Source organism: Heloderma suspectum, chromosome 4 (genome assembly GCF_057233095.1).
Source record: "Heloderma suspectum isolate Gila_16-S chromosome 4, 16-S_ref, whole genome shotgun sequence".
Taxonomy (NCBI): domain Eukaryota; kingdom Metazoa; phylum Chordata; class Lepidosauria; order Squamata; family Helodermatidae; genus Heloderma; species Heloderma suspectum.
This window is the reverse complement of record NC_139461.1, coordinates 313,718,317-313,741,320: the sequence shown is the minus strand read 5'-3', so window position 1 is coordinate 313,741,320 and position 23,004 is coordinate 313,718,317. Positions and strand designations below refer to the sequence as shown.

The 23,004-nt window shown below is 49.9% G+C and overlaps 2 protein-coding genes across 3 annotated transcripts in view; one reads left to right on the top strand and one right to left on the bottom strand.

The window, feature by feature from the left end:
* The window catches only part of VSTM2L (V-set and transmembrane domain containing 2 like), a 94,166-nt gene extending 80,795 nt beyond the window's left edge, over nt 1–13,371 (top strand). The window contains exon 4 of the mRNA XM_084854896.1: nt 11,709–13,371. Within this exon, the coding sequence (XP_084711022.1) occupies nt 11,709–12,053 (345 nt within the window). The 3' untranslated portion in view covers nt 12,054–13,371. The remainder of the gene's footprint in view (nt 1–11,708) is intronic.
* A 1,253-nt stretch (nt 13,372–14,624) lies between these two features.
* Nucleotides 14,625–23,004, bottom strand: part of TTI1 (TELO2 interacting protein 1) — a 40,896-nt gene continuing 32,516 nt past the window's right edge. For both annotated transcript variants that reach the window (XR_014790820.1, XM_084854886.1), the window contains one exon: nt 14,625–22,285. Coding sequence is in view for 1 of the 2 variants with exons in the window: in XM_084854886.1 (XP_084711012.1) it covers nt 22,267–22,285 (19 nt within the window). In the remaining variant the exon portion in view is untranslated. The remainder of the gene's footprint in view (nt 22,286–23,004) is intronic.

Here is a 23,004-nt window from a genome sequence, read left to right as displayed (position 1 = left end):
TGGTGAAAAACTAAAAGGGAGACTCAGACCTGAGCGAAGAACCTGCTGAAATGAAGGGGAGTCTAACTCACGTTTTCCTGCTGTTCCTTAAGAGCAGCTCTTTACAACGTGGTGCCTTCCAGATGCTTTGAACTAAAACTCCCAGCCACCATGGACCATAGGAATGCTGGGCATTGCGGTCCAAAACGTCTGGAGGGCACCAGGTTGGGGAGGCTTCCCTACAGTAATGTGGGTAGGGCCAGTGCACCAAGGCCTGATTCTGTAGTTCAGCCTTCTCCAACTCGGCACCCTCCAGATGTGTTGGGGCTACAACACCCATAATTGTGGGAGCCCCAGCAGGACCCCATTTTCATAGGGGCCACAGCAGGGGGGTGAGTGCTTAACCCTTTCCTCCAACACAGCTCTGACCAAACTCAGCCCCCGACTCCATGGCGTCATTAGGGGAGCTGCAGTCTCATTACATTGGGAGAGCACCAGCTCGGGGAAGGCAGCACGAGTTCTCTCTCTGAGCCAAAGGAGCCGTGCTACTGTGGCATTTGGGGGAATGGTTAGCAGTGGCTTTTCACTTTCCTCCCCTGCTGCAGTCCTGGCAAAAATCTCCTCGACAGCCTCTGTTGACAGCCCCAGAACGCAAACTCCCTTGGGGAGCTGCCACAGAGTGTGTGTGTGTGTGTGTGTGTGTGTGTGTGTGTGTGTATGTTGCCGGGGGGGGGGGGGTTGACTGTGGTCAGGACTGCTGGAGGAAAGGGTTAAGCGCCCACCTAAACACCTGCTCGGGCCACCATGAAAATGGGGCCCTGCTGGGGCTATTAACTGTACTTTAACCCCCCACACACACACCCCTCTTCAAGTGAGGCCTTCAGTGTCCTGTATTGTTTGGCCCCTGGCCTTCTGCATGCGCCTCCAGACTTTTACCCAAATGCCATAAAACCGTCTGCTAACAAACGCAGTGGCAAGTAGAAAAATGGCCTTTAACTTCCAGAGGTGATTATAGCAAGCAGCGTCTGGGGCCTCAGGGATGGGCAATATATTCAGTTTATAGAGACAGCAGTGGGCCTTGTGTCCCTCTGCCCCCCTCCCCTGCTACCGCCACCTAGGCTAACCAGGGAGGCCAGCCGCCGCCCTGCCTCTTGGCTGTGCTTCCAGGCTCCGGGTGAGCCCTTTCTGGGGCTGGTTCTGCCCTTCCTCATGCTGGTGGCTGGAGCAGAGGAAAAGGGCAGAGCAACATCCAGACCAAAATTGGAGGGGCCTTAGCATGTCCTTCTAGGAGCCGTGGGGCCGCTGCTCAGTGGCAGAGCCCCTGCTTTCCATGTAGAAGGTCTCAGGTTTGATCTCCAGTTGTGGCTGGAAAAACTGCCTGAAACCTGGAGAGCCATCGCTGCCAGTCAGTGACCCGTCTGGCACGATCAAAGCATCAGTCATGGCCAGCTGTGGCACGCGCCAGGTGGGATTTGCACATTCAATGCCCGGTCATGGTTTGTTGTGTCATGTGAACCTGGGGGCCGTGGGCTATGTGAGGGTTAAACATCCCTTGCATAACTCAGCAACAGACCACTGAATGTTCAAAATGGCTGCCAGCACATGCCGGCATGCGCCACCCACCATGGCTTAAATAAGCTGTTGCAGAACCCAGAGTCAGAGAGACCACGGAGTGAAGGAAAAAGAGATTCTTTATTTAACGCGCGGGCTTAAGGCTGGAATCGTTTCCAAAGAGCCAGAAGCCCCGATTTACATTAGCACATTGGTTTTATAGACATTGTGACATATATGAAATGGCTCCTCCTCTCCCTCCCGCATGGGGTTGCAATCCTCAACATTTTTCCTCCTAGCACCATTGTTTATAATACAAGAACTGGGTTATAGGGTAGCCATGATAAGGAGAGAACAGAAGAGAACAGCAGAGAACAAGATATACAATTGTATGACCTTTGACAAGATAAGGAATTCCTGTGTCTCGTCAGCTTACAACAATATATTCAAGGGAGAAAGAGCTCAGCAAGAACATGAAGCATGAGACTGCATGAGGCTACTTAGTCTGACCCCTGATATGGCTGCTACATTCCCCCCTTAAATGCATAATTTCATTACAATTATAGCATTTCTGATAACCATACAAAGCTTTTTGTGACATACATATTACTTAGCCTCTTGTTGGGCTATTAGAGCATAGAGGGCAGCAGTTTTACTAGCTGAGACATAAAACAGATTGGTTAAACAGCGCATAAGACAAGGAACGCAGAGACATAACAGAACTTTTATGAACAATACTGGTAGAATTAGGATGAACAATGCTTTCAAGCCAGCTAAGATCTGGAAGCCAAGGGGTTAACTAATTTAGCTAATTGTTTTGTCTTATTGTTTTGTTAGCTACTATATTGTGCAGCTTGTTGATCTGTTCATCTACAGCATTGCCATTATCAGTTAAGTTAAAACAACAGAGCTTTTGGTGTGTCTCACAACTTAAATGATGAAGAAGGAAGAGGTAATCTATACCAGCTCTATTTTCTAGAACTGCACCTTTTAGATCACGCAGCTTTTTATTTAACAATGACAATGCTCGTGAGGTGGCATTTATGCATTTGGCTAAGCTGCAAGCTAACCGGTTGATTTCCAGACCATCAGCCACGGCTAAACTTGGAACCCCAACTAGTGACATTGCTAAGGCCAATTTTTCTGAGTCAGAATATAACTGCACATGACTATTACAATTTTTAGTTAGTTGGAGTGCTCGAGGCTGCCGTTGACGGATTTTTTCAGGCTACAGGGGAAGAATTGGCACCAGTTCAATTGGCGGCTGAGGCAACATGGGTGGTTATCAGACAAGTTGGCAGGAATGAATGACCAAGTGCGGGAATTACATGTCTAAAACCATCCATGAGGCAAAAGTATGTGGGCATCATTAAAAGATATGTTTTGAATTTTATTACAGTGGAAGGGGGCCAGGGATAGCTTTATATTTTCTGGAAAAAATTTTGACAATTAAGCATTTGTGCACACGTAGCATTTGTTTCAGCAATGATGGGGGTGCGTAGAGTGAACTCTGTAGGGGGTAGGATCTTTGCAACCACGCCCCAATTAGCATTTTGGGAATAAGTTAAACTTACACCATAAACTTTTAACATGGTATCTTTTTGAATTTTCCCAGGATGTCTACAGACAGGTATTAAGCAAGAGCTAATAAGCCTGTTTGCAGGTATACCTCTTGGCAAACAAAAATGTTTTATTTTCATGATGTTAGCCAGGTGAAGCCAGTAATTATCAGCAAATCACTGGGACAAACTTCTTTTTCCAGGGGCAGACCCCCCTTTTTGCACCTTATTAAGGAAACACAATGCAACACTACTAACACTACAACACGCATGTTTGATCTTCTTTGGGATCTGACCGTACGCTGGGCAGCTATTTACCTGGCAAGCTGCAGTAGGGTCTAGTCCCCTTCTTCAATTCTCCAGTTGCAGGTCTGACCATACGCAGGGGGACAGTTTCCCGGTGTGTCCACAGTAAGGTCTAGCCTGAGTCTTCTTACTGCTTTTTCAGAATGATTTTTAAAGGATTTTCAGGATTTCTGTTTATGGTCTACTTTCCCCCTCTCGCTCTCTTGACTCGTGTCCAATGTATCCAGGGTTTAATTCTAGCTGCTTTCATAGCTGCGGGGGTGGAAAGTATGACAGTTTTCAGTCTTCTCTATCTGGGAGTCAAAGGGTTATTTTTCCCTCTTTAACTCATACTTTAACTCTTGGTTGGAAAGGATGAACTTCTGTGATGGGAATTGGGGGCTTATTTTTTTAAGACAAAGCGACGCTGGGCTTGAAGACCTTTGCTCAGTGTTTGGACTTCTTGTTTAAGGCTAACGTTTGCTTGCTCTTGATGCTGCTCCAGTGTCAATTATGAAGTCAATGTCACGGCCCCTCACAGTCAATATCACGGCCCCTCTCAAGCTGTCTCCCTCTTCGCCCATTCTGGCCCCTTTGGTTTTCTCCTTTGTGTATTTGATTTATTTTATTTGGGCATTCATGCCACTAATGTCTATCTTGTCCACACTGGGCACACTGGTTCTTTTTTTAAGAATCTTCTGCCTCTGCCGGGTCTTCTTCTTTTCTTTTTTCGTTTATGTCTTCTTGGGCCTCTGGGTCGAGGGGGGTGTACTGGCGATAGGCATTTGAAAGACGCTCCAAGTACGCTCTGGGGCCTCGGTGGCACCTTGCAGCACTTTAGACACTTTGGTCATATTAATTGACTTCTTCATACCTGCTTTCATGGCTTTTAACAGCAGGGTTTGATACTGGGTGAGGCGCTCTAGCCCCACTTGTGTTTTGGGATTCCAGCAGGGGGGGTTACTTACAAGGAGACTTTATTGGGTAACTTACAGCACACAGGCGTACTTAATTTTTGGATCAGACAGCTTCTCTGAACCACGAGCTATTGCACTAAATGGGTTTTTATACTATACATGTTACCCATGAGGCAGCACAACACTAGCAAGCATTTTTAGCATAGGCTAGAAGTGCTTGGTTCTCAGGCACAGCTTCCTGTAAACAACTTCGCTTTCCAAAGTGCTTGATAACACTTTTTATTTATTAGTATGGGAAGACAAATTTTTTCTCTTTTTTTTTGCTTTCTTTTTCTTTGCTGATCTGCCTGTATTGCAGATCATGTTTCAAACTTTTTATATAAAACTTTCTGCTCCATGCACCAGCCTTGTCTCTTTATTTGTCTTTTTCAAGTTAAACTTACTTAAACTTTTCTGCCTTACACTAGTCCCACTGACACACATTTGGGATAGGCTCTTCTTCTCCTTCTAGTTACATTTTCTTCATTTTAAAGAACTATTACATTATTGTGGCTACTTTACCCCAGGTAATAAGCTCCAGGCACAATCAGCTGCTTTTAATTTACCCTGGGGGCAACTATGGCCACGCTTCTTTTTTTACAAATTTTTTTTTTTTCTTTGCCTTTTGCCTTTTCTTTTTCTCTCTTCTCTATCTGTCTTCTACTTTCTCTATTCCTTCTTTTCTACTTGCTTTTGTCTTTTCTCTTCGTCATCCATTGGGAACTACACTTAGTATCATTTGGAGTTGCAACTAACACTAATCTGCAAATATCACATATACTTTATGATATTTAAGAAATCATAAAATATACACAACAAACTTTTTCTGCAATTTAACACAATGAATGGAAAACACTTTTTGCATGGTAAGGCATGATGGAGCAGATCCAGCAATTATACTGGTCTTCTGGCTGAAAGCTCAGGGCTCATTAAAATCAAGGGACGGGCATACCCACACACGCAGAGTTCTAGGTCACCATTTTTGCATCGGCAACTCTATGCTGCATGAGTTCTGGCAGAAGGAAATCTAAAAGTTATAGATCAAACTCAGCCTGCTGTACACTGAGCTGACTACAAACATAGACACACGGTCCACAGCGATGAGAGTTCAAGTTTATCAAAAGCTTCATAGCACTGTCCATGGCAAGTCTTTGACAATTTAAAATTTTAGTTCATGTGCAGAGTGTCTCTAAAAAGCCTAGACATTGATGGAGGCAAACAGAGAAGGCTCTGGGCAATGAAGATGCGATGTTTCCAGCAAAGGCTCTCCACTTTTGCATTAGTTTAAAAAGGGGAAGTGTGGCCCTACACCCCTTCTGACAGACAAGGGCCTTTAACTTTTTAGCAAGGCCTCTGTCTAAACAGAGCGGCACAGCTTAGCTCTCTAGCCGTGACACTTTAACCTGGGCAACTCCTTTGTAAATTTTATTTTACTTCTGTCAGGTTCTCTCACAGACATTTTAAAAACTTACTCTTTTTTTTTTCTTTTCTAACCTGGTACACAAAAGCACTGAAACACTGAGTGCCGAAACTCAGGACGCTGGGGGGTGATGGGCATCGCTTTATACTTGCATTTTTCAGGCAGCCATTAATCTTCGGGGAGGCGGTGGGGTGATTTGCAGGACTTCAAAGGCAGGCTTCTCAGTTTGTTTGTATTTGTAAATCCCAAGCTCAAAACAGGACACGATGAGGTACAGGGCCACCAAATTCTTGCTTTGGCACGGGCAACAAATAACTCGGGTTAGCTTTCTTCACTGGGGTCTCAAACAGGAAAACAGTCTTAATTTAAAGTTGTAACATCACTGACAGCGTCAGCCAGCCAGCTACACAGATCTCATTGTTTTTTCAAGACAGTTGCTCCAATATCTTCTTTTCTTCTCAATCAGGTTGGGTCTCCCAGCTTACACAGTTTATTGCAGCTTCCAGGAGCATGGCAGTAGCGTGATTTTGGCTTGGCCAGGAACATGCTGTCTGGTTTCTCGGTCTCTTTAGCACACACACTTAGGCAGTGTAACACTGGATACTCAAATCAGTGAGATTTCTTCATTGCAGGGAATCCCACGGCAAAAGCTTAATGGTTACGCTCTTCAGAAATCATATAGCTGATGGTCAGTAGCTACAGGCTCTATGCAATTTTAACACAGTTCAAAGCTAAACACGGTTACCTTGACAGAGATCTTCAACGTGGTCTTTCCGCTTCATTCTGCTTTGGGACAGTCTTATGGCACACTTTTCACTCGAAGAGGGGTCTAGCCTGTGCTCTGGGGGCTGATTCTTCACCTTTATTTTCTATTTTGCCTTCATTTTCTGGGTCTTCATTTTCAGTTTCCATTTCTTAGGGATTTCATCTCAATTAGGCGAGGTGATGATGTTGCACAACTCAGAAGGTTGTGGGCAATTTTCCTGCCCCCCCTCTCTCGGCGCGCTAGGCTAACAGCTACTTCTTTGGCCTTACACTCTCACGCTCCCACGCTTTGTTAAAAGCCAGACTGTCCTGCAACATTTTTCTAATTAACAGCCTCAGATCTTGTTTTTTTTTTTCTCTCAGCTCGACCTTGAGCTTTTTGCTGTTTTCTCTCTCTATTCTGAATCTTTTTTTAAAAAAAACCTTTTTCCTTCTTTGTTTGACATACATCTCAAGGGGGTGCAAGGTTTGCTTCCCCCACCACCCATAGCCTCCCTCCTAAATTGAAGACAGACACAATTAGGGAATGGGAATTGGTCAGTGAGTAAGGGGTCTCACTGGCCGACACAAGAGGATTTTTCACACCACGCACTTTGCTACTGGCCTGGGCACCCGGACGGTCAACGGTATGCGTCAGAAACCGCAGTAGCCACTCACACAATCATCAATCTCTCCACTACATCCATATGTCCCTGCCACCCACTTTTCCCACTTTTTACCAGAGCGGAAAACGGCTTCCCCAGCTTCCTCAGCTTCCTACTGAGTACTGGCGTGCTAGGTACTGGCGCCCACTCGGGGGTGTGATCAGGCCCCCCTTCTACCCGCAAGGAGTAGGTTCTTTTGTATACGTATACCACCAACACTGACCTTCTTCATAAGGCGGGGCCCTCTTTTTTTCTGCCCAGTGGCCTTTCTCCCTAAAGGCGGGGCCCTCTTTTTCCCATATACTTGCCTTTCTCCTGAAGGCTTCCAATGTGGGTTTCAACTCAATTGCAGCTGCGATATAGGCAGGGCTCAAGTTCCTTCCTCCGCTTCCCAAGGTTCTCTTGCTGCTCGCTACCGTTTGGGCGATCCCGGTGCAGGCTTTCTCCCATTCACTCGACAAAAAGGTCGGTGGCGCCAAGAAAGGGAGGCATGCGCCGAGCTCGTCTTCCCGGTGCGGCGATCAAGAGCAGGCAACTGCCACCTGTCTGGCTCAGAGCCTGCCACATCCGAGTCACGGCACCATTTATGTTGCAGAACCCAGAGTCAGAGAGACCACGGAGTGAAGGAAAAAGAGATTCTTTATTTAACGCGCGGGCTTAAGGCTGGAATCGTTTCCAAAGAGCCAGAAGCCCCGATTTACATTAGCACATTGGTTTTATAGACATTGTGACATATATGAAATGGCTCCTCCTCTCCCTCCCGCATGGGGTTGCAATCCTCAACATTTTTCCTCCTAGCACCATTGTTTATAATACAAGAACTGGGTTATAGGGTAGCCATGATAAGGAGAGAACAGAAGAGAACAGCAGAGAACAAGATATACAATTGTATGACCTTTGACAAGATAAGGAATTCCTGTGTCTCGTCAGCTTACAACAATATATTCAAGGGAGAAAGAGCTCAGCAAGAACATGAAGCATGAGACTGCATGAGGCTACTTAGTCTGACCCCTGATATGGCTGCTACAAAGCCACAGTGGGCTGTTCAGCCGTGCAAACCAGTGCAGCGTTGACAATGCTGGGCTTGATGGCCGATGGTCTGACTCAGTATAAGGCAGGTTCTGATGTCCCTCTGAGTCTCTCAGTCCCCCTTGTCATTTTCATTCATTCAGAATCCCCAGTTTTTTATTTGACAAGTGCCAGTGGTGATCAAATGGATTCCAAAACAAGTTGTGTTTTTCTCCAGGTCTAGAACTGGAAGCATTGTCTAGCCCGTAGCATTTGGCAGAGCACTCCAGTGGACAAAACCAGAGATGGCCACCCTTCCTTGGGCAATGGGCCACAAGGGATTAGTGTAGAGACAAGCAGGCAGGATTCTGGGGCATGGCTAGCCCCCACAGGCCTCCCCAATCCTGTCACAACCCCTACCCCCCTGCACCACTTCCACTTGCGGCCCCCAGTCCGCAACTTGGCTTTTCAGGGCCGTACTGGATGGAGCTGATGGGAGTGGAAGTCAAAAGACCCGGAGGGCACCATGTGGGGGAAGGCTGGGCGAAGTCCTGATGCCCGTGCTCTTTGCCTTCCTCTGCTCTGGAACAGAGGGCAGATGGGCTGGAAGTTGTGCCAAGATAACCGAGACCAGGGCAGAAGCAGAGCAGAAGCACCTTGTCTGTGCCTCTAGTGCCAGTGCCGGGGAACTCGATTCACACCGGCGGGTTGCTTGCTCTGTAAACCTTTCCTTTTCCTGTTGGCAGCTCAGACTGCAGGAAAGGCCATTTCCAACAGTGCTCTCATAAATCTGTCCCACCGAAATCTGTCCTGCTTTCACTTTCTTGGGCCTTCAGAAACTGGGCGGTTTTGTGAGTGACCCTGGACCATTACCCAAACACTATAAAATCTCCAGCTAAGAAAGGTGGTGGAGGCAAGGGGGGAAATGGCCTTTAACATCCAGTGTGAATATAGGGAACAGAGCCAGTGGCCTCAGGGTGGTAATAAACCTGATTTATTGACCTAGCCCAATAACAGCAGCCGCAGCTCTGGCTAGTGAGTACGTCTTAAATTTCATTAGGTGATAAATACTGAGAGCGACATCAATTTGGTGGGAAAGCTAATTAGCTTGCGTGATTCCGCATCGATCTCAAACGCATTGCATTGCAGGATGCCCGGGAGTTAATCTTCCCATGACTGGGGGAACTGTGGGTTCCAGGGCCCTTGGATGGTGTCATGGGGTCCAAAGCCATTTGTCAAGAGCCAACTGGAGAGGGAGAAGACCATGGTACATGACCCACCTTACAGCTTCTCCACAAAGTTCTCCGTTCAAGGTGGGGTCACTCACCAGCCATTTTAGGCAGTCAACATGAATGTTTGGGGGGATCTACATGGATGGAACTGTTTGTTTAGTTTTGTTTATTTGATTTGTACCCTGCTTTTCTACCAAGAAAAATGGCACTCAAGGTGGCTTACAATCATAAATAAAACTTGATGAAAACAATAATAAAACAAATGCATTAAATCACAATTAAAAACACAACAATAACAGAATAAAATTTGCATGCAACCCAACAGACCTGCTTACATGCCAAAGACCTGCTTGAACAAAAAGGTCTTTGCCTGCTGGCGGAAGCACAACAGAGAGGGAGCGAACCAGGCTGTGGAACTCACCAGGGAGTTCCACAGCCTGGGAGCAGATACTGAGAAGGCCCTCTTTTGCATCATCACCAAATGGTCTCAAAAGAGGGCCTCTCCTGAACATCTCAAGGCCCAGGCAGGTAGGGAAAAAGGCAATGCTTCAGGTAGCCTGATCCCAAACCAGCTGCAGTGTCCCACGGACCCAAAACAAAAGTCCGCTGAATAAGGCACAGCCTAAGTTCCATAGACATGACAGGTAGATGCCAAAACAATTCGCTGATTAGGCATTTTGTGGTAGTGCGCACCACACTTTCTCAAATTCATAAGAATATCAGAAGAGCCCTGCTGGATCAGGCCAAGGGTCCATCTGGGCCAGCTTTCTGCTCACACAGTGGCCAGCCAGCTGCCCACAGGAAACCCACAAGCAGGACATGAGTGCAACAGCACCCTCCTGCCCACGTTCCCCAGCAACTGGTGTACATAGGCTTACTGCCTCTGATATTGGAGGTGGCATATAGCCATCAGGACTAGTAGCCATTGATAGCCTTCCCAAATGGGCCCATGGGTCCAAAAAGGTTGGGGACTTCTGCCATAGGGCTTTATAGGTCACAACCAGCACATAGAATCCTGCTGGAAACAGACTGGTAACCAGTGAAGCTGTTGTGACAAGGGAGCCATGTGCTCTCTGTAGTCAGCCCCAGTCTGGCTGCAGCATTCTGAACTGTTCTGAAGTTCCAGAACAGTTTTCGAAGGCAGCCCCATGTACAGCACGTCACAGTGGTCCAAACGGGGTGTAGCCAAGGCATGTGTGACTGTGGCCAGACTGCGGGAATGGGCGCAGCTGGCCCGGTAGCCCCCTGGCCACTGCCAAGACCTGGGCATCCAGGGTCAAGGCCAGATCCAGGAGCACACCCAAGCTGTGAGGCTGAGCCTTCAGGGGGAGTGCAACCCATCCAGCGCAGGATGAGTCCCTGTTCCTTGATCTGCCTTTCAGCTGACCAGGCGCACCTCTGTCTTGTCTGGACTAAAAATTGTCCCTGACAATGGCTCCACCAGGTCAAGATGGCTACACACAGGCTGATGTAAAAATACGTTTCAAGGAGGACTTGGCCGCCTTCTGTGACTCATGCCAGAACGTGAAACCCAGCTTGGGATGAGTGAGAGTTAGAGGAGCGGAGCGGATGACCCCTTTCCCCCCATGTGTCTGGGATCTGTAGCCCAGCTCATCTGGAGGGCACCAGGGTGGGAAGGCGGCTGCAGGTGCAGTGGAGGCTGGTGGCTCCGATGTCAGCGGGTGGTGAATCCGCCCCGGGTTTCAGTCAGAACTCTGAGGGAGCTCTCCAAGGCGACTTCTGGATAGGGTTCTGACAGAAACTCAGAGTGGATTCGCAGAGTGGATTCACCGCTCCACTGATCCTGGGGCCACCTGCCTCCACCGCGTAGATAGATGCAAAGGGCTGCCTCCGCCGGAGATGGGGAGGGACTTATGGGGTGCACTGCTGCCGCCTGTTGGGAAGGCAGGAAGCAGAGCAGAAACAACAGGCAGAGCAGGGGGGCGCTCGCTGCTCCCACCTGCACACCAGAGGCTAAAAAAAGGGGCCACGCCCTGCTTTGGTGAAAGGAAAGGGCAAGGCTTTACTCACAAGTATTCTTGCACATACAAATGTGGGCACGGCGTGGAGCTGCACAAGGGCGTGTGCCGCCCGGGTCTTTGCGCTATTACACAGGCAGTGCGCTCCCGACAGTGGTGGAAAGGGGGGGGCTGTGGGCTACAGCGAGGCCAGGGCCCGCCGTGCCCAAGCACCGTGCCAGGCTGCGGCCTTCCCAGCAGAGGTGAGCTGGGCGCCCCACCTGCCCGGGCGCCTGCACCGGCGGTGCCTGCGCTCTTGCAGACTCCCCTTTGCTCTGCCCAACCCCGCAGGTGGTGAAGGTGGTCGGCAGCAACATCTCCCACAAGCTGCGGCTGTCCCGGGTCAAGCCGACAGACGAGGGGACGTACGAGTGCCGGGTCATCGACTTCAGCGACAGCAAAGCCCGCCACCACAAAGTGAAGGCCTACCTCCGGGTCGAAGCAGAGGAGACCACGGGGCCGCGCCGCCACAGCTCCGCCGCAGGGCACCTGCAAGACGCCCAGCCCCTGGGGGCGCAGCTCTCCGGCCACAGCATGGCGAGCGGCTCGCAGCCCCACCACCCGCACCAGCACCGCACGCCGGGCAAGGAGCTCAAGAAACGCTCCGCGGACGATGACGCCGCTTGCGCCCTCTAGACGGGCTTGCGTTCAGAGGAGCGGCCCTGAGCGGCCTGGTGGGGTGTCTCCCCCCCTCCCCTCCCCTCCCCCCCACGCGCACTCATACGTGCACACCACCTGCCCCGCCCTCTTGGGCGGTGGGAACGCAGCCTCTCCGTCGCCAGAGCGGGTTGGGGCCTGGCTGCCACCGAATCAGTGTGAAACCCGCGCCACAACTAGAGACTCCCCCCCCTCCGCATGAATGCCGTGGTCACGATCCCTCCGCTCGCCATAGAGATAAGCATTTCTCGCCTTCCTTTCCGACGATTCATTCTCCCCTGAACGGACAGTGGGCTGCTTCTGGGACTCGGGAGGTAAAGCGGAGCCACCCCTGGGTGGCCATGGATGGAGCAAGCCGGATTGGTGGGCTCGCGCTGTTCCACCGGCTGCTTCCCCGACTGCCTGTGGCCACAGAGGTGGGCGAGGGCGTGTTCCCAAGGAATACAGCTGTGGAGCCCACCCTGGCATCCCGGGTGGCACCTCCGAGCAGGGTGGCCTTTCGGAAGTATTTAGGGTCCCCAGACCTGGACTTCCAAGGTCGCCTGCCTTGCTGTGAGGACACTTCTCTCAAAGCTGGGCCTTCCCCACAAAAGGACACCTCAAGCCGCCTCTGGCGCAGCCCCGCCTTTTGCATCGCTCACTTCTCATGCCATTTGTAAACCCCTCGGAGTTTCTTGACCTTGCTTTGTGAACGAGATCTCTGAGGGAAGCCGTTTAGACTCATCACTCTTAACTCGCTAGTATCGACTTGTGTTACTATGAACTCGATGACTGTATATTGTAAATATAACTGATTGTTTCTCCTCCATATTTCCCCACTGCCATGCAGGATACTGAGCTCTGTACCCAGTTCTCCAAAAAGGTCCACTAAATGCACCAACTCTCCCTGCACTCAGCTCAACATCTGTTGAACACTGGCACGCTTGTTTTACTTTACATAGCTGTCTTGGGGGACTGGAAATCCCCCTAAAATCTGAGAAATGACCATTCTGAAATGGATTGTACCTTACGACACCAGCGTTTGTACTGGAACTTCACCCGCTCCTTCTTTTCTTTTTTTTTAATGTAAAACTCCAATCAGTGTCCCCAGAACACTGCAGTGTATTCGACTTGCGCTGCTTGGCCTGGTACCAGAGCAAACTATGGTGGTATTCTGTCTACCAGAAACTTATATCTGGAGGGTATGTTCCAGGATTGGTTGAACATCAGCTACTGGTGCACACACAGAGAGAAAAAGGAGATATACTTGTGGAGGGGACAGGCTGGATTGTCAGGCTGCTTCTATGATACTTTTGCTGTCCTTTGGTAAAAATGCTATTTGGGATAAGACTGGGCTCCTGCTTCTATGTATTGTCTTCAGAGAAGCAGCATGGGCACCGGTCGCCACTGCCGTGAGGCATGGATGCCTCGTTCTCAGCAACTGAGCGATGAGGATAGGCAGTCCCATAAGAAGCAGCACTTAGTTGGGTTTCAAGACTGTTCTGGAGAGTCACCCGAACCACTGCTATGGGCGGTTTGGGAGTAGACACACACTTGGGTGAATGCCTTCGAGACATGAACCCCACCCACTGAAATGCCTCTGGCAACGCACAAGTATTGGCGACTCTGAGGTCGACAAAATCTCACGAGCACATCTCCGCAGGGTGGGAGAGGCCTGGGAAAGGAAAGGCTCCTGGCTACACAGACACTCGGAAACTCGACGTATCCCGCCCCACTCTGATCTGCTTTAGGGAGGCACTTCTTTGTCTTCGGCTTTATGGGAAGGTCGGGGCTGTGCAGCCAGGTATCTCCATCTGCATCGTTGGGAGGGGAGAGTGTAGAATGCAGGCCCGCTATCAGGCACAAGAAATAAGCATCTTCCAGGGTTCAAAATAGACACCCAAACCAACTGCTTTGTTTAATGTAAGCTACTCTGGAAGCCCTTTTAGCTGAAGAGCAGCATAAAAATACTTCAGATAGAGTGCTGGACTGGGAGTCGGGAGATCCGGGTTCTAGTCCCCACTCGGCCATGGAAGCTCACTGGGTGACTTTGGGCCAGTCACAGACTCTCAGCCCAACCGACCTCACAGGGTTGTTGTTGTGAGGATAAAATGGAGAGGAGGAGGATTATGTACGCCACCTTGGGGTCCTTGGAGGAAAAAAAAAAGGCGGGATATAAATGTAATAAATAAATAAATAAAATAAAAGCCCACTCCTCTTGTATCCATTTCTATTTGCTGTGTCTGGCGGGAGGCCGTTTGCATAAACAATCAAGACTGGTGTGGGCAGGTGGGGGGGGCAGGGATCTCTGAGGGTTTCATGGCACAGTTGGGCAGCCAAGACGAATGCTTTTGGAACACAGTCTCCTGCCCCTGGGCAAGGGGTCAGCCTAGATGAGAATGGGCCATCCCTTCCAGCCCTATGCCTGTAAACCCTGGGCATCAGGGGAGCCCCAAATGTTGCACTGACAGTTAAGCTTGTAGGGAAGTAGGCAGGCCCTTCTCCTGCTAGGAACCACCCTTGCACCACACGAACCAGTCTGTGATCAGCTGATGTGAATAAAGATCTTTCCATGGACATGCAGTGTCAGCGTCGTCATTCATTCCTATCAAACATGCACATGCTGGCATGTCGTTAGGTGCTGTGCAAGTAAGTGCTATGACGGTGGGTTCAGGGCAGCAAAGTGGAGACTTTCAGCGTGGCCAGGGACTGCTGTTGGCTTGGAGGAGGAACACGTGACACGAATGTATTTAGCTGAGCCACAACGCAAGACAACGGGCACATTTTCTGTTTGTGTGCATCAAAGGCAATCAAAAATTTATTTGTCTAAAATACTCGTGTGCAGCTTCCCCAACTAAGCCCCAAGTACTGAACGGTGGTGGTGGTGGAGGAAGAGGACAGCAATAATTGTAGCCATGTATATGGCATAATCCTATGCATGTTTAGACAGAAAAAAGCCTTGCAAGTCCCAGCAGTTGTAGGACTTTTTTCCCGTCTAAACATGCATAGGGTTGCACCTTTCGCTTGTATAAAGTGCTCTAGAATCTTCAAAGTGCTTCACACACATGCTCTCAGCTATCCTGACAACAGCACTGTAGAATTGCCCAGTGTTGTTATCCCCGCACTGCAGATGGGGATGGGCAAGGCTTGGGGTGGGGTGGGGTGGGGGGGTTGTCACTTGCCTAAGGCCACCTGGTGGGAGGGGTAAAGTTGGACCCTGTTTCTTCTCAGTTAACTCAGATTTGCAGTTACAATAGCCCATTTCAGATGTTAACCATGTGTGGTCAATCAGTGTGCATAGATGGGAGGGGCTGTGGCAATGCATGGGCAGACTTGGGCATGTTCATTTGCACATGGCTCAGGGTGGAACCTGCTACCACAGCGCCCCCCTCCCCAACCTATTGGCATTGGTTATCCATGTGGTGAAAAGTCTGTCCCTCCCAGCAGGGCTGGCCCAAGCAAGAGGCAAAGTCTGGCAACTTCCCTGGGGTGACAATAGTAAAGAGGCACCCACTTCACCTGTGTAAACATCTGGGGGAGAAGCACTCTTGGGGGAGGTGCATGGAAGCAGATGAGCAGTTTCCTGGCTGGTATTGTCATTATCATCCCCTTGACCCAATCAAGAGCTTTCTGGGCTCCATGGGAAGAGGAAGAAAAGAAACAATGGACATTAATGATGAGAATAGTCTCCTGGTCAATATTTGATAGATCGATCGATTGTATACTGTATGCTGAGCCACAGAAAACCACACATTAAAATGTGCATTCATTCTATATATATTTAAATGTATATCTTCATTGTATATATTTAGATACCCAATTAAGACCTTCCTTTTCTACCGGTTGGGCAGTATACAGATCTAATCAATCAACCAATCAATCAAATGTCGACCAGGAGACTGTATGCAACTTCCATAGTCGATTGTGGAAATGCTGTGGACATAATATATCTTGTCTTCAGCACGGCATTTGACAAAGTACCCATGATATTCTGATGAGCAAACTAGTTATGTGGGCTGGATGGCACTACCACAAGGTGGATTCACAGCTGGCTGGAGAACTGTCTTCAAAGAGAGCTCATCACTGGAGGGGGATATTGAGTGAGGTGCTGCAGGGGTCGGTCCTGGGCCCCATACTTGTCAACATTTTTATTAATGACTTGGAGGAGGAGGAGGTAGGGGGAATGCTTATCAGATCTGCAGATACCACAAAATTGGGTGGCATAGCTAATGCCTTAGAAGATGGAAAGAAAATTTTAAATGATCTTGTTAGGTTAGAAGACTGGGCAGAAAATAACAGAATGCAACTTAACAGAGACAAATGCAAAGTTCTTCATTTAGGAAAAAGACATCAAAAGCACAGATATAAGATGGGGGATACCTGGCTTAGCAATAATACGTGTGAAAAGGATCTTGGAGTTGTAGTCAATCACAAGCTGAATATGCATCAGCAGCATGATATGGCTGCAAAAACGGTACATGCAATTTTAGGCTGCATCAATAGAATCATAGTTTCAGAATCATGGGAAGTAATAGTTCCACGCTGCGCTGATAAGACCTCACCTCAAATACCGTGTCCAGATCAGGACATCAAACTTTAAGAAGGATTCAGTTGAATGGGAACAAGTTCAGAGAAGGACAACAAAGATGATCAGGGGACTAGAAATGAAGTCCTATGAGGTAAAATCAAAGGAACTTGGAATGTTTAGGCTTCAGAGAAGACTGAGGGGGGATATAAGAGCACTTTTCAAATACCTAAAGGGATGTCATACAGAACAGGGCTGCAGCCTGTTCTCTGTCATCCAAGACTGTAGGACAGAAAATAAGGGGCTTAAGTTACAGGAAAGCAGATTTTGGTTGAATATCAGAAAAACCTCCTAATGGTCACAGCAGTCAGACGATGGAAGCAGCTGCCTAGGGCGGCAGTGGGATCTCTGTCGCTGGAGGGTTTCACGCAGAGGCTGGACGGCCGCCTGTCAGGGATGCTTTAAACTGGATCCCCGCACTGAGCAGGGGGCTGCACTCAATGGCCTAAATGGCCCCTTCCATTCCATTCTAGGATTCTGTGATTCGATGAAAATAATACAATATTAAACATTTTAAAATATTAAAAACATTAAGGAGCCATCAGTAAAATTAATAACCAGAGCAACGGATTAAAGTTTAAATGCCTGCTAGAAAGGCAAGGTCTTAATTGGGTATATAAATGTATACAGTGAAGATGTACATTTAAACATGTATAGAATGAACTGCACATTTTAATGTGTGGTTTTCTGGAGCTCAGCATACAATAAGGGGAGGGAGGAGGGGACCTTAATTTGCCCAGGGCAGCAGCAAAACCTGGGCTGGCTGAAGTTTGCTCCTGCCAGGCATATGCATTTGTTGCAATTCCTCATTTTAAATATTTCTAGACTGGTTTTCCAAACACCTTAAAGCATCTTATGTAAAATAAAAATACACTTAAAAACTAAATCAATAAGTGAAATTACATAATGACCACTAAAAACAGCTAGTAAAAGAGCCAATAAACTTTCCAGAGAAATCAGCCAAGCAATGACAGTTGATACAGAAAAGTTTTACAGCCAGTGCAGAAAGTGGGGAGAAGAAGGCAACCGCCTCACAGGCACAGACAGAGCATCCCAAAGCCTCAGGAGTCACAGCAACAAAGGCCCTGCTCTAGCCATCACTGTTCTCATGTGGGGTAAAGGAAGCATACTGAGCACAGCCTGCACAGGAGCCTGCGCCTCAGGGGCTCTAGGAACATAGGAAGCTGCCTTATACTGAGGCAGACCCTGAGTATTGTCAACACTGACTGGCAGCAGTGGCTCTCCAGGGTTTCAAGCAGGATTCTTCCCTAGACCTACCTGGAAACACCAGAGATTGAACCTGGGACCGAACCTGGGACTTCTGTGTGCAACGCAGTGGCCCTGCCATGGAGCTACAATCCCTCTTATGGCTCTACTTTGATAAGGAACACAAGGCTGGAAAAGTCAGGTGGTGTTTCCAGGGAAATGGCCTGTCCACTGACCACCCCACCCCCTGACTTGCAATCAAGAAGAATAAGGGCAAGCGGACTCTAGTCCATGAACATTTCTGCTACAATAAATGTGTTAGTCTTCAAGGTGCCACAAAACCCTTTGTTGGTGCTTCTGCAACAGAGGAACAGGGTTATCCCTCAAAGCTGTTGCCCTGAGTCAACGAGCACATTGTTAGGCTGAAATGTGTAGCACCCACCCCGTCCATCCAGAGCAGGAGAACCCATCTCAGATCATACCTGGGATGCCCCTGGGGTAAGGTTTCTACCTTACGTTCTTAATACAAAAATTATAGGCAGAATTTTGCAAAGAAATGGATTATCATTTTGTTTCCCCTTGGAGCTGGATTTGGGGTCCACTTCCACAAGATGTGGGGGTGTCCCTCTCCCTAGCTTAAAGGGCAGCTGGACGAATCCGTGGAGAACAGGCCTGCCAGTGGCTCCTGGTCATCATGACTGTGACTACAACAGCCAGGCGTCCTGTGGCACCTGAAAGGCCGGCACGTGCATTCTGGCCCAAGTTCTTCCAGACACGCTCCGCTTCTACACCACCTCCAGCGTCAGAGGCTGCCACCTGCTGCTCCCGAGCACCCGCGCTGGGGGACATCCGCGGGAGGGGCGCGTGCCCTCGCATCCTGTTTGTGGACTTCCCCGAGGCGTCTGATGGCCACTGCGGGAAACAGGACAACGGACTAGCTTGGCCTCGGTGTGATCCAGCAGGGCTCCTCGCACCTTCTTCCGGGACCCTTCTAGCTGGAGATGGCGGGGACTGGAGCTGGGGCCTCCTGCAGGCAAAGCAGGGCCTCTGCCACTGGGCAATGGCCCCTCCCTATGGCAGCTCAGGGCAGGAGAGGTGTGCGTGGTGGGCAAGAAGGGAGGGGCAGGGAACCCCGAGGGGTGCGGGTGGGGGGCATGAATGATGCGCCTTGATTTGAATTTAGCTGCTAACTTTTTGGCTGCATGTTCTTAAGAGAGCAGACAGATGCGCAAGGCGTCATACGCAGTGGAGCAGGATCGCTTCTTTTTCCTCCTCAGCCCCACTGCTGCCCGGACTCAATGGGATACAGGGTTAAATTGTGCAGAACCCTGCAAGTGAGTAGCCTGACTGTCTTGTCTTGTCAGAAAAGAAACGCGCAGCAGCTCGAGTGGAAAGCCGTTTGGTTGGAGACCTGAAGCCGCAATCATCTCTTGCCTCTCTGGCTTCACTGGACGGTGCTTTTCTGGCTTTGCGCGCCTTTCCTCGTGCCTCCTGTCAGGCAGACGTATGTCTTCCCCAGCAAGAGGCAGGAGGGAGAAACCGGGGACCAGCCGAGGTGCGCCCAAGGCCGATACTGATAAGCTGGGGGTGCCCCAAACCAAGAAGGACAAATAAGCTGTTTCATGAGGACTTCCAGAGACGGGGCTCCGGCTCCCAGTGCGTCACCAGAAGGAAAGCCCCAGGATGCGAAGGGAGCCCCTGCTCAGCCCCCCCCCACACACACACACGCTGCGTCTCCATGCTGGGAGGTGCTGGATCTCTGCCTGCTCTGTAGCGCTTAAGACACAGGAGCCCCAGTAGGACGAGGAAGGCGGCCACCTGGCCAAGAGTGTTCTGTGTCCCGTTGTGTGACCTACAGAAAACAGGCCTGTGCGACAAGGTCTCCGCACATGTGGTTCTGAATACTTCTAGCTAGAAATGGTGAGGGCTGGGCTGCCTTAAGACTACAAGGCCCTAAGACTACAAGGCCCATGTTGCATTGCACACATGGCTGGCGACGCTGAACAGCGCCTGCTCCCGGTTCTTGAGGGCCCCTGGGCAACACACCCCCAGCGGCCCCTCTGCTGGCCAGCCTACCTTCTCACCGCCATTCCTTTTGCTCCTCCTCTTCTCTCATCGTGGCCGCCACTTGCTTGCCGCACAGGCAGAGCGCCAGGGAGCCGGTGGGCCGGGCATCCCCTGCGCCACCTCACCACCACCACCGTGGTCTGGGCCAGGGTGAGAAGCAGGGGAACAAGCCGGGGGCCCTGGGGAAGCGGAGGAGCCGGTCCGGGGGCCCTTGTCGGGGGGCCCTGCTGGGCGGTGGGCCCGCGGCAGCTGCCTGGCCATGCCGACCTTTGACACCAGCCCTGATACTGGAGAAGAGGCAGCACGAGAGGAATCAGACGGAACGTGCATAGGAAGGTGGATTTTCTGCATGAATTCCTTCCTTGGGCTAGACAAAACAGGGTCAGAAACAGAACTCCTCCTGCTGGAGGCTCTTGTGTCGTCAGCCTCATGCCGTGCCTGATGCTGTGAAATGGGCCCCACTCCAATACTGATTCATGCAAAGGCCTGCTAGATCTCCACACTCAGGACTGCTAGCTGGGCTGGGCCATGGATGGATCAGTCATGCCCCCCCCCCTCGGGTGCCTCTCCTCTAGTTTCGTGGCCCAGCTTAATCCTCCCATCAAGGAACTGACTTTTCGCCCCTAGCTCCCTGGTCCAGGTTATAGCCCTCCTTGCCCAGGAAACAAGATGTTTCTATGGCTCCATGAGAAGTTCTCTGGGAAGCTGCAGGCTCTAGGCAGGATTGTTCATGCTTCCTTTTTATGGTGGTGTCTGGCTGGGACTTGGGCAGTCGGGAAGGGAGGGCGGGGGCGGGGAGAGAAGAGACCCAACAGCTTCGTTATCACCTTGGCTTATAGGCAGAGTAAATTGCTTTTGTTTGAAGCAGCATAATGGTCAGAAAAGTGACTGTGTGGAAATGACATTTTCACGCTGCCTATTTATTCTCTGCTAGTGCTTTGCATATTAAGTTTGCTCCATTTGCAAGCCAAAAATCAAGGCTTGTGCAAGGCTTCTGAAGCTTCCTGCCCCAAACACCAGCACTGCAAATCACAAACGGCCGAGACGGCACATTCCGGAACAAGAGGGGAAGAGAGGGTGGGGGAGTGGTGGTGGCAGCGGCGCCTTGAATCCCACCCGCTCTGCAGCATCTGGCCCAAGTTCCGAGACACCATCTGGACCCTGGGGAAGGCAGACGTTGAATCGCCTCCCTCCAGCCCAGCCCAGCCATCTCGACAGCCAGGGCAGCCGGCTCAAGGTCACTTTCTGCCCTATGCAAATGAGAACGTTGCCCCACCATCTTGTGTCTTATTGTATGCTGAGCAGCAGAGAATCATAGACTCATAAAAGGGCCATGGAGGTCATCAACTCTCTGCTCAAAGCAGGATGCAGTTACAGCATCCCTGACCAGACTCTGCCTAAATACCTCCAGCAAGGGAGAGCCCACCGCCTCCCAAAGTAATCTGTTCCACTGCTGAACAACTCACACCATTAGGAAGTTCCTCCCAATCACTGAGATGGAAGGTACCTCTGAGACCATCTAGTCCAACCTTAGCTGAAATCTCCTTTCCTGCAATTTCCATCCCGTCCTGCCCTCTGGGGCAAGAGAACATCTCTGCCCTACCCAATCTTCTGTGTGATGGTCCTTCAGATACGTGAAGACCACTAGCATCTCCTTAATCTCCTCTTCCCCAGTCCTCCTCACAGGACTCGGCATGCTGGCTGCTCCCGTTGGTCAACCTGCTCAAAATGTTCTCCACATGGGACTTGTGGAGAACACACTCTCTACAGCAGGGGGGAAATATTACATCTCCTGATCTGGACATCAGCCTTCCATTAACGCTGCCTAAGGTGGCAGCCGGCTTCTCAGCGGCTGCACTGTACTGCTGGCTCAGCTTCAGCCTGTGATCAGTCAGGCCCTGCTTCCAAGCCAGCTCTCCCCACCCTGCAGTCATGCCTTTGATTTCATTTACAGTTTGTTTTTTGTACTTAAACGCAAGATTTATCTCTGCTGAAATTCGTTTGGCTTGTGTTGGCCCGGCATTCCAGCTTGACAAGGCCACGTTGAATCTTAATAACGGTAGAACACGGCGTCATCAAGATCTGACTCTGATTTTTCTCACTTTCAGTTTAAATTGGAAGAAGTTGACCACTCACACTCTTGTGCTCCACATTAGTTTTGCTGGACTAAACACTAACCCCGGTTTTTCTCAGTATCATCACTAACCCAGATTAGAACCTGATTTCACCAAGCCTCTGCATGTCTACTCAGATGTTAAAATGAGTAGCATGTCTACTCACAAGTAAGCCGGGCAAACCTCTTCACATCTTGGGGAAAGAGCTCTTGAGGCTGTGGTGGACAGCTCAATGAAGATGTCAGCCCAGTGTGCAGCCGCTGTAAAAAAGGCAAACTCCACGTTAGGCATAATTAGAAAAGGGGCTGAGAATAAAACTGCCAACATCGTACTGCCCCTATACAAATCTATGGTGCGACCACACTTGGAACGCTGTATCCAGTTCCAGTCACCTCACCTTAAAAAGGATATTGTAGAGCTGGAAAAAGTGCAGAAAAGGGCAACTAGAATGATCAAGGGGCTGGAGCATCTCCCCTATGTGGGAAGGTTAAAACAGCTAAACAGCTTGGAAAATAGGCGAGTAAGGGAGACATGGCAGAAGTGTACAACATTATGCAGTGTGGAGAATGTGGATAGGGAGACATTTATCTCCCTCTTGCACACTACTAGAACCCAGTGGGGTCACCCCAAGAAGCTGATTGGTGGGAGATTCAGGACAGAGAAAAGGAAGGGCTTCTCCACACAGCGCATAGTCAAAATACGTAATACGTTACCACAAGATGTAGTGATGGCCACCAATTTGGCTGGTTTTAAAAGGGGGTTAGAGGAGGCGGCTATCACTGGTTACTAGTCCTGATGGCTAAATGCTACCTCCAGTGCCAGAGGCAGTGAGCCTGTGTACACCACTTGCTGGGGAACCTGGGCAGGAGGGTGCTGTTGCGCTCATGCCCTGCTTGTGGGTTCCTGGTCGACAGCTGTTTGGCCACTGTGTGATGGAAGCTTGGTCTGATCCAGCAGGGCTCTTCTGATGTTCTTACCT